This window comes from Emys orbicularis, chromosome 1 (genome assembly GCF_028017835.1).
Source record: "Emys orbicularis isolate rEmyOrb1 chromosome 1, rEmyOrb1.hap1, whole genome shotgun sequence".
NCBI lineage: Eukaryota > Metazoa > Chordata > Testudines > Emydidae > Emys > Emys orbicularis.
Genome location: NC_088683.1, coordinates 108,651,450 through 108,662,082, shown reverse-complemented (window position 1 = coordinate 108,662,082; position 10,633 = coordinate 108,651,450). Strand labels below are relative to the sequence as shown.

The 10,633-nt window shown below is 47.2% G+C and overlaps 1 protein-coding gene across 1 annotated transcript; it reads right to left on the bottom strand.

The window, feature by feature from the left end:
* Nucleotides 1-1,260: 1,260 nt before the first annotated feature.
* Nucleotides 1,261-10,390, bottom strand: ADCK2 (aarF domain containing kinase 2). Its single transcript, XM_065422796.1, has 8 exons — nucleotides 9,150-10,390; nucleotides 8,279-8,425; nucleotides 7,109-7,237; nucleotides 6,247-6,342; nucleotides 5,130-5,381; nucleotides 3,641-3,769; nucleotides 2,922-2,975; nucleotides 1,261-1,718 (listed from the first exon to the last, which is right to left on the bottom strand). The coding sequence occupies exons 1-8, from the start codon at nucleotides 10,119-10,121 to the stop codon at nucleotides 1,575-1,577; spliced, it is 1,923 nt and encodes a 640-aa protein (XP_065278868.1). The 5' UTR covers nucleotides 10,122-10,390; the 3' UTR covers nucleotides 1,261-1,574.
* Nucleotides 10,391-10,633: the final 243 nt, after the last annotated feature.

The window sequence follows — 10,633 nt, the reverse complement described above, 5'->3', positions numbered from 1 at the left end:
AAGTTATTTTACTCAGATGTTCATAAGCCAACAGATTTTTTGTAAAATCATGCTTCATGTAAAGGTACTTACAATATCAACTACTCAGAAATGTGTCAGCCAAGAGGGGATTGGTAAATGGTGCATTTTAAATTACATCCTTCGCCAGAGTGCTTACTCTTTCAAGAAAATAGTAACAAAACAAAATCCATTTTGTAACATTTAATCTGTGGAAAGGCTTATGGGTAACATTCAAATGGCGTTAGGAAGGGTAGCGTTTAAAGACAAATGAATGCTGTCGCTATAGGAAGGTCAGACCAGGTCTCCATTGCTGTTCCAAAAGTCAGAACAGCAGAGTCTTCTCTGCACTCTCGTCTCACTGCTATTCACACTAAGCAGCACAGGGTCTGATCCTGCATCCACTGAAGTTAAGGGCAGGCTTGAGCCCCTGCTCCTCAGACTTCAGCAAACACTTCTGCTCCTTGCACACTAAGATCCATCTTTAATTTGCTGGTGCTTGAGGAAAACCATGCTGAGCTTGTACACAGTGTCAGACCCTACACTAAATAGGATGCAATCTTCTTCCAGCAACAGAACACCTGGAGATCACCAGCTCCCCAAAGTAAGAGATGCTTAGCAACTATTTAAAAAATATGTATAGCTTCTATTTCTTCAAAGCCTGAAAATAATACTCCCTCCCCCCCGCCCTATTTGACAATGACTGATCCCCTCCTCTGGGACTGAAATGAAACTGATCTGGCTCTTTAAAGCCCATTCCAACAATAGCTTTTAGGAGCTAGCCTACGGGGGAGATCACACATGGTTTTGTTCCACAAGAGAGATGTCTTTTTTGTTTGTTTTTTTAAATTAAAACTCCTGACCACAGCGGTAAGATCTAAACATTTTTCAAAGATGTTTCTAACCCAGACGACTTACCCCCATTAGATTATAGCAATCTTGGGAACCTAGCTGACTTGACAGTGTCACTTCAGTCAGGCTGAAGGAAAACTCAACATCCTGTCAAACCCAACTAACAAAGAACACTAGATTGTATGAACATGTAAAATTCTAAAAGGCCCATAAGGCGGAAAGCAAAGTTCTCTCTAAGGGAGTCAGAACCCACCCACCATTTCAAGCTGCAAAATGTCTCTTGATGTTTGCAATTGCATTTCCAAGGCTTTTCTGTCTATCCACTTGTATGATCTCTTCTCATTGCAGTTTGAGTGCCTTTCAGCAAAGTGGGACTAATCAATAAGGAGGCCTGATTCCTAACAAGTCTCACCAAGCTCAGTGTCAATACTTGTTACTCAAACTTGGATACAAATTAAAGGGCTTTATTGTCGTAGAACAGCTCTCTCTCATAGGCAGGATGGGGAACCATGAAGCCAGCTGGAAAGGTCTTTGGCACCTGGATGCTGCCTAGGTGGTGATGGCGGATACCCAGTTTAATGGGGAATAGCCCACTGCTTCTCATCAGAGATGAGAGGTGAGGGCCTGTCCCCAGCTTCAGGCTGTTTCCCCCATCGGCTGCCAAGGAGCACAGACAGTCCTTGCCAAAGAGCCCAGCAATGCAAGACAAACGTCAGTGGCTGCTGCTACTCTAGGAGAGAAGCAGCGGTTCTGATGAGAAGTGGTTTAGCTGCCTCCAAGATGTCCAGTTCGGGGTCCAACGAACGGGCAAGCCCTTCCAAAACCAGGATGGCAAAGACAACTGAGGCAAAGTTACTCTCCAGCTTCACCTGAAAGCATAAGTGCAGAGGTTGTAACGGACTTGGGTGTCTGTGCTTTCCAAGCCCCTTCCATTGAGGTTCCAGCCTGCGGTGGGGGGGGGCTGGGAGGGCATGTGTGTGTCTAGACAGCTGGACTGCGACACAGGAGCTCACTCATTTCCCTTCAGTTTCAAAGCAGCCTCGCTGCAATTCAGAAGGAGGGGGAAGCTGATCATTTCAAAAGAGACGTCCTAAGTCAGCCCAGTAGACAGTGCTCTGCACTTCCATATCGGAGAAGATTTTTCCCTCCCTGGAAGAGCAGGAGTGCTGCCCAGTGCCAACTCCGCTGAAGGAGCTTCCATGGACAAGGCAAGTACACATGCATGAAAAGGGGCAATGTGCCCCCCTCCCCTCTGCCATGGAGGGAGCCCCATGGAACAGAATCAGACCCCTATTCCACATCTGGACTGCCTGCAGCCTGCCCCCCAGCCATGCAAGAGAACTGCTCCACATCCTACTGCCTTACACATCTGCTGAGCGGGAGGCAGGATTTGCCCTTATTGGGGCTTTGGTCACATTTAATGTTATTGGGGATAGTTCGATGGGGTTTAACATCCAAACAGCTGAAATAAAATAAAGTTTGAGGGGACACTGTCCAGGTCGAGCACCCCAGCATTTGACCTAGACACTGTTCTGATCTTTGTAAAGTCCATAGGGCAGATCCTCAGCTGGTATAACTTGTCATAGCTCAGCTGAATTCAATTAAACAAAAGTGATTTTTTTTCTGCTTTAAAGTAAGTGCCAGCAGCTCCTGACTCCTGCGTAACCCCCTCACAAACCGGCACATGGAGCCCAGCACTCCTACACAACCCGACAATAACGAATCAATGCATGGAGGGGAAAAAGCAAATAGTTTTCATATAAGGAAAAAATAAATGGAGACACCGACACTGGCCTTTTACGGTCTGGTGTCAGTTCTGAAATGCAGGCTATTGAAGGCCAGATCCAAAGCCCCTTGAAATAGATGGAAAAACACTCACTGGCCTCAAAGGCTTTGAGGCACTCTTCTCCAAACATCGCAGGCAATATAGCATGCACGATCCCCCAGCACATTTCAGACACGCTCCCTCATCTCACACCTTTGCAATCCCAATGGTTCCCCCCGCTCATTTTTCAGATGGCAAAGCCTGGCACAACTTTTAAGGAGAATGAAATGAACGCAGACAACCTCACCTTGTGGGTCATCAGTAACTTAAAGACGCTGGAGAGCAGATTCGCCACTTGAAGCTGGGATGTAAAGATACAAAGAAAAAGTTAACTCTGCTGATCAGGAGACCATGAAAACTACTGCCAGCAGGAACAGGAGGGATTTACCAGAGTAAGCTATTGGCATATTGTATGATCAGTTTAAAGTCTAAGAATATTAAGTGTCAGATTTTATTATTAGAGATATTGCTCAGAGAACAATATTTGCTATCCTCCATTGACAGCCTTATCCATCAGGATGTTGGTAAATATTCAGAGGGCATCAGCTGAGACCCCACCAATATCTATGGCTCTCTTAACCCCACAGCCCAGGAAGGAGGTAAGAGGGTTGAGGAGACACAACAATCGGCCCCTGCTTTGCTCTGCAACCTCACCACTGGAGCACTACTATTGGTTTCAAAGGGAGTCCCAGCAGGATTTAGCCAGAAGGATACAGGCTACGACTCCTTGGATTAAAAAAAAGTCAACACTATTTTGAGTTAGAAGGAAATAAAAGACGAGTTAGGGGTCTTTACGGAGTTTTTCTCCAGCTGTGAGAATAAAGAATCATAAAGAATTGGTAACACTGACAAGGGAGATGGCTGATGTGTAAGCGTCTGGTCTTTCAATCTGGGCCCGTTTAAAAGCACGGGTGTACTCAATGAGAGATAGTGTCCTGGGCTGGGTACCATATTTAGTCTGCTCACCTTTCCCAGTGCTACAGTGTTCGTCCTGGCCTTGGTCACTAGCTCTGCCATTTCAACTTTGAATCTCTCTATGTCCTTGCACTGGTTAGCCCTGGCGTGATGAAGGATCAATTCTGCCACTCTCTCCCCCTGTGAAACAAGTAGGAAGAGATGTGTCTTTAAGAATCCCAGACCATGGTAACACCACCAGATCTGTAATGCAGCTACACAATGCCCTCACTCTCAGGCTTCCACTGGCACCTGTAGTAATTAAATTGCTTCCTATAACAGGGTACACTGGTCCTTTTCGACCAGAGGGGGAGCTCTCAGGGGTCAGACTACCCTCCTCACGAGTTTGAGGGCAGATAGAGACGGACACTGAGAGAGAGGAAGTGGTTGGGGGCGGGGGGGAGTCAGTATGTGGGAAAACCTAAAGCTCCTGTTCCTTTTAGGGCCTGGGAGTAGGAGCGTTGTAGTGTTGGGCCGGCCAGAACTCCCTGCTCTCTCACCCAATCAGGACAAGTTCTGCTGGCACTAACTGCCATGCATGCTGGCAGTCTCAGAAGAGAGGCCAAGGACTGAATGGGCGTGAAGATAGAACTACATCCTCTTGCAGTGAGGTGAACCCTCCAGCTCAAGAATGAGATGCAGCAACAGGGTTGTGGAAGTGCTGATGTGTGGGCTGTACCTGTGCTGTGGATAAACAGAAGCCTTCAGGGCTCGATTGGGGAAGGGACCGTCTTTTTGTTCTATGGTTGTACAGCATAGCACAATGGGGGCCTGGCCCATGACTGGGGCTCCTAGGTGTTATGATAATACAAATAACAAATCGTTATTATTATCATCATCATCATCATCCAGTTCACTAGAGGCACAACGCGGCTGGAGATGGCCAGTGGAGAATTCCCCCTGCATGGAAGAATTCTCAGCTGGGTGAAACCTGGCAGAGGTGGCTCTTCTGCCTTCTGTGCCCGTTGCTCTCCCCAGTCCCTGGGACAAGGAGAAGAAAGGGGCGTGTTGTGGGCATTCTGGGAGCAGGGCATGGGAGGATGAGGAGGGGAGCAGCGTGGCAGAGCAGAGCTCCACTACACGGGCTCTGCCAATCTGGCTTAAATCCTGAGGGACCTTACACACGCTGCGTGAGCTGGGGTTGCCTGCATGGAGCTCTAACTTGCCGCGGGGTTAAGCAACCCTGAATTGGGGAGCTGCGACTGCCCTCTGACTCCCGAATCAAGCCTGGCACTCTCCTGGGCTAACTGAACTTGTTCAGAAGGAGAACCCAGAGTAACCCAGGGAACCCACTTTCTTTTGTGTGTGATACAGTTATCAAGGCAGCTGAGAGTGTCTGAGAGGCAGCAACCTTCCTTCCCCCTTTTAAGAACCCAAAATGGCACTCGTGTGGGGAACAGTTGTATAATGTACTGCTGACAACTGAGATGACTGAAGAACTCCAGATGTCTCCCTTTCCCCAACTCCAGAGCAGTCAGCACCCATCCGGAGCAGGCCTCACCTGTCCCTGTACCACAGCTGTGAAGACTGCCTTGAAGTTCTGAAGGTCAGCTCCCTGCAACTCTGCCACAATCCCTGCATCCAGCAGCATCAGACGGAGCGGGCAGGGGGACAGCCGCACTTCCACGATCAGCGTGTCACACATGTCCACAATGGAGGTCTGATCCTTGCGACCAGTGCTGAAATGGGCGGTGCCCTGGACCAAGATGTTCCCAGGGTGCAGGTCAGCATGGACAAAATTATCAACAAACACCTGGAGGGGGTGATATTTATCATATGAAAAGGACAAAGGTAACTGGAGTAAAATCTTCCATGGTGTGAGACCTGGTTCCAACGCCTGACTAGATGGTAAATGGCATTAGTGGGGTGGGTTCAGTCCTGCCCCCCGTGATCTCCTTGCCACATCACAAAACCAATACACACTGATACAGTTAGTAGTTCTGCTCAGAAGTGGCCCAATGCTGAAACAGCAGGAGATGCTGTAGGCGAAAATCAGGGTGCATCAGCAAAGCTGCATGTAGCAAAAACGAAGATTTGCTATGAGACCAAGATAGTTCTGGGGAATCACAGACCAAGAAAGCATTAGTCTCTGGAAATAAGCCCTAACTGGACAGAACTCAGGGTTTTCATTGTCAGTACCCATTCAGAATCCAGCCTTCACTCTGGCCATGACTGAGTAACTGAATAGTTACAGGTTGCAAAACCCACACTGGGCTCACCGCCTTGCAATTCAATAGAAAAATAAGGAGGGTAAGTTGCATTGCTCGCAAGAGCTGGCCAGATTTATTTTCTTTGCTCCATGCTTAGTATATTTCACCTACCTGTAAATTGGCAGCAGCAGATGCTTTGACAAATGGAACTAGAAAGTTAGCTGGTTTCCCTGGGGCTTTTATAAGCCCTGTAGCCTCCGTCGAGATGACACTTAAAACTTTGTGCTTTACATCTCCAAAGCGATGTGTAAATATTAATTAAATGCAGTTCTATGGCTCCCCAGAGCAATACACTTGTGTGTGTGTGTGTGTGTGTATACATATGTATTAGGCTAATTGAATTATTTTAACAATGGGAAGGCACCCTCCTCCTCAGTTCAACTCTAACAACACAGCCCAGACTCTTACCATCTTTAGGAGCATGTCTATGCCCATCTTGGCTAGTCTCTTCCTGAGCTCTGAGGAAATGTCCACGTGCAGATACTGGGAGATGGGCTGACTCTCCTTAAACAAAGACAGAATGGGAGTCAGACAGATCCTATAGATCCCTATGTCTCACTTCACCACCCGCATTCCAGGGTCAGGGTCTCTCCTGTCCTTGGCAGAGCAATGAAGATGCCGCAGAAGGGGCTAGGTTAATACAGGCTGAATTTACTGTGGCTGATGAAGCCAGAGAAGCAAAGGTTTGGGACTGGGCGGTGATTGGCTAAGTGGGTGTGAAACAGGCCGTGAGGGATTTTGGGGACAAGAAAATATATAGCTAGAATTGACACACGGAGTGGGGTTGAAAGAACAGCTTTGGGAGCTGATTCAAAGCTGGTCCACAATGAAGATGAACCAACAAACCCAACTATATCCCTTTATATGGACCAGCTCAGGTTAGATTCCTGAATTATACACCCAACCCTAACACAGAAAAGGAGAACTAGAGTGTGTTTTATGGGCAGAAAACGCAAACAGAAACATAAGATTGCTAAAGAACAGTTCTGGTTTCCTTTTGGCACCCAGGAAAGTTTCCTACACTGAGCTGAGACTACATTTCTCACCCTTATTCCAGGGAATGCGACCTTGAAAAGAAGAGCAAGAAAGGAAAGAGTGAAAGAAGGACCCAGACACATTTAAGCCAATAGCAGAGAGATGCACTCTCCTACCACTCATCTTTCCCTCCCTAGGCCACCTCTAGAAAAGGGCTTTGTGTTGAGGTTAAGATCAACCATTGAGTGTAAACCTCCAGCACCACCACCCTTCTCATGGCCGCTGTAGCTCTTACCTCAAACGTTTCCACCAGGATGTTTCTCGTTACAAAGGGGCGAAGTGGAGTTGGGAACTTCACAAAATCCACATCCAGGAAATTTTTCTGGAAGCGCTCCAAGTTTCTGGCTTCGTAGCGTAGGTCAAGCTAAAGAGGGATGAAGAGAAAAGGGAGACTGCGTGGTGCAGGGGGTGCAGAACTAGGAGGACAGGAAGCCTGGAGGGTCCTGCCTGAGCTACCATCACACTGCCTGACACTTGACCCCAATGGAGCTCAGCCAACTCCACCAGAAAACTGGTTAAAAAGCAAGAACCTCAATGAAAAAAAAATAGATGGTGCTCCTTAGCTAAGCTCTCCTGGTGGAAATATTACAGAATGAGGCACCCCAGGGGTAGGCATCTTAGAACTACCTCAATTAGATAGAAAAGTGACAAATATTACTATTTATTATCTGTATTACAGTAGTGCCTCAAGATCACAACCAAGATCGGGACCCATTGCACTAGGTGCTGTACATACACATAAGTGATATTCCTTGCCCCCAAAAGAGTTTACAATCTAACTAGACATGCCAAAGGGTGGGAGAAAGGAAGTGTCATCCTCATGTTACAGACAGAGAACTCAGGCAGGAAGAAATTAGAAGTGTCTTCCCAAAGGTCACCCAGGCAGTCTGCAGCAGAGTCAGGAACTGAATCAGGACTCCAGAGTTCCAATCCAGTGCCTTAAGCACAAGACCATGCTTCCTCTCTAAGTCACACGCCTTCATACCCCCCCCCCCCAACATATATTTCTTAGCGCTCAGCTGCAGTTCGAGGATTGAAGCAGGAGGGTGACGTCCCCTCCATAATTTGGAAATGATGACTATCCTGTGAGTATAATTATCCCCCTAAAGAGAAATGAAAGGAAGCAAGGGCAAGTTTATCAGATACTGATCCTGTCCTGACTCTTCTCACAGTTTGTACCCTAGGCCAAAGGCCTGGCTGCCTGACCGAGGAGGCACTAAACACCCCGGGCTGAAGACATCCCTGGTGTAATTACTGATGTCACTACTGTGCACCAGAATGCAGTGCTGCTGCACAAGATGACAGAGTCTCTTTGTAATTGCTGATAGTAACGGGTAGGTGGATGCATGACAAAGAGAGGAAGCAACTGTGCTTCGGTATATGCAGAGCATGGAATTATGCTCACCTGTTGAGTCATGAGCTTCTCAAATTCCTCCACTATTTCAGTCAGACTGAGCCACTTGAGCCCCGGGAAAAGCCCAATGATCTTGCTGCCCATCTTCATCAGAAGCAGATCTATCTGGACCTGGAGGACTAGTCCAGGATGCAGGACCTGAGCGAGAAACAACTGTAAGCAGATCATCTCCCATGGGCATAATGCCGATACTGTAGGGAAGCCAGTCCATTCAGTTTAGTAAGCTAAGATGATAGCTCCTGAATAGTCACACACCAGGCTACAACGGAAATACCCTTTAGACCAAAAAGGGGCTGCTATTAGCTCTGTCAACAATGCACATTTCCCATGGATCCATGGTTCAAAATGTGACTAAAGGAAGTCTTTATAATACTCTTTAAACTGCTCAGATTTATTCAGTTTAGAGTCTACAATGTCACCAAAACTAATTTACAACTGCTTTCCCCATCCTCAAAGAAGCAGAGAAGGGCTGGACAATTTACTTAAGACCAAAAGTGAAGTCTAGCTCAATACACAGTTTTAAAATAAATTGGGCCTTAGTGGTCATGTCTAGTGCCCACATGGCAGTCAACATGGCATGACTGGAGTGTCTGTATTTTGGAGAGTCCCAGACATGCAACAGCAAGGGCTGTTGAGGATCAAGTTTGAGGAGCATTAGTAGCATTTTGTGGCAAGCAGTACCATAGGCTGGAACTGAAGAGTACTGGGAAAACTGCCTGGGCAGAAAGGTTAAGCAGCACCTCTCCTACACTGCATTTAGCCCATGCCACATCTATTAATTTTTCGTGAGAACTAAACTCTCCATCAGATTCACTCAGCAATCTCTAATTCCAGTCATCCGCCTACAATATATATTACTTACTTTAATGGCTACTGGAATAAGATGGTCCATCGCATCTAAACTGTCAATAGATGATGTGTTTGTAGTTAGCTGAGATCCAGACATTTGCTCCTCAGAGGTAGCATTTCTATTAATACCTTCATTGAAATGTTCTTCCTTAAGTGACTGGTCTGCACTACTGTCTTCCAAACTCTCTCCACCCTTCCCTTTCCAGGGCCACCTGAAGAGGCCCCTAAGACCAGACACTTCCCAGGCTTCAAAAGCAGATTCTGTTTCAGAGTTCTTCACTAGTTCCTCGAACTGGGGGTCATCAATAGTAGTGGCATCAGCATAAGCTTTATATACCTGGGCAACACAACCTGAGCCAATGGGTTCCTTGCTTTTAAACCTGAGGACTCTCTTCCAGTCTTCCCCAAATGCTCTCCTGAGGAAGTGTTTGGTGTAACCCCAGGGATGAGGTGTCACCTTGACATGAAGCTTGGAAAACTTGATGCAGAACTTTTCAGAGAAGAGATCTCTCCTGGTGCATGCCCACTGGCCCAGCTTGATATAAGTGGGACCCGAGGACTCTGTGGCCTTCAGCAGGAGATGGAGCCAGAGGGCTGCAAAACCTGAAGACAGGTAGGTCACTGGATAAAGCAGAAGCAAAGGGCCAAACTTCAACAAGAGAACACAAGCCCGGAGTCCCAGGCGAAGGGCAAAGCCAAGATGCCAGAAAAATCCAGCTGAAGGTTGTTTGTCTTTGGCAGGTTCAGGGAATAAGGATGCACATTGGTTTGATACTTCCTGGCATCTCACAACAGACACCTTCGTGATCCCCCAGCACACTAAGGTGGTCTTAGCCAAGGCTTGCGTTTTGATCAAGCTGTGTTTATCACTAGATGGGGAGTTGCCAGATTTATTACCCCATCTTATCCAAACCAGGTTTTTCCTTACATTAAGGGGCCTTAAACTGAAAAGGTAAATCCTAGCAGTGCAGCCCCAGGCAATCATAATCCTGGAGATCAAAAATGACAGAGAAAGTTGTGTATCTATTGGTGGGCAGTGCAGCCTAGATAGAGAATAACAGCAACCAAATCAAACATTTGTCATTTGCTGTTTTGCTTCAATGTTGGTGAAAAACTGGAGAATAAAAAACCCAAGATGATGCTCAAAAACTGGATTTACAAGGTTCGGTTTTGTTTGTTACACCAAAGTGCAAAAAGAAAAAAACAACATCGGCGAGTCTGTGCCTGTCAGCTCCAGAATCTGCTGTTATGGGATCAGAGGCTGGGGTTTGGGCTGACTTGCTCCCCTCCATGGGTAAGTAGAGACCCCCCCCCCCCCACGAGAATCAGGTCAAGAGTCTCTGTTCTTACGTCAGAGCGCAACCTCCTCCAGGCAAGGCCTGGCAGCAGAGGCAGAGGGCCACAGCCAGGCTCTGCTAGAGACGAGCCTCTGCATTCCGTTCACAGCCAAACCGCTTGTCCCTTCACCTTCCCCATCTCGCTCGTTTCCCTGCCTCC

What these genes read in the sequence shown, in the direction of transcription:
- ADCK2 (XM_065422796.1), bottom strand. Translation starts at nt 10,121, where the DNA reads ATGATTGCCTGGGGCTGCACTGCTAGGATTTACCTTTTCAGTTTAAGG. An exon ending in TTATTCCAGTAGCCATTAAA is followed by an intron (nt 8,426 to 9,149) that starts GTAAGTAATATA and finishes TTTCTCGCTCAG; the next exon opens with GTCCTGCATCCTGGACTAGT. An exon ending in AGAAGCTCATGACTCAACAG is followed by an intron (nt 7,238 to 8,278) that starts GTGAGCATAATT and finishes ATCCCTCTTTAG; the next exon opens with CTTGACCTACGCTACGAAGC.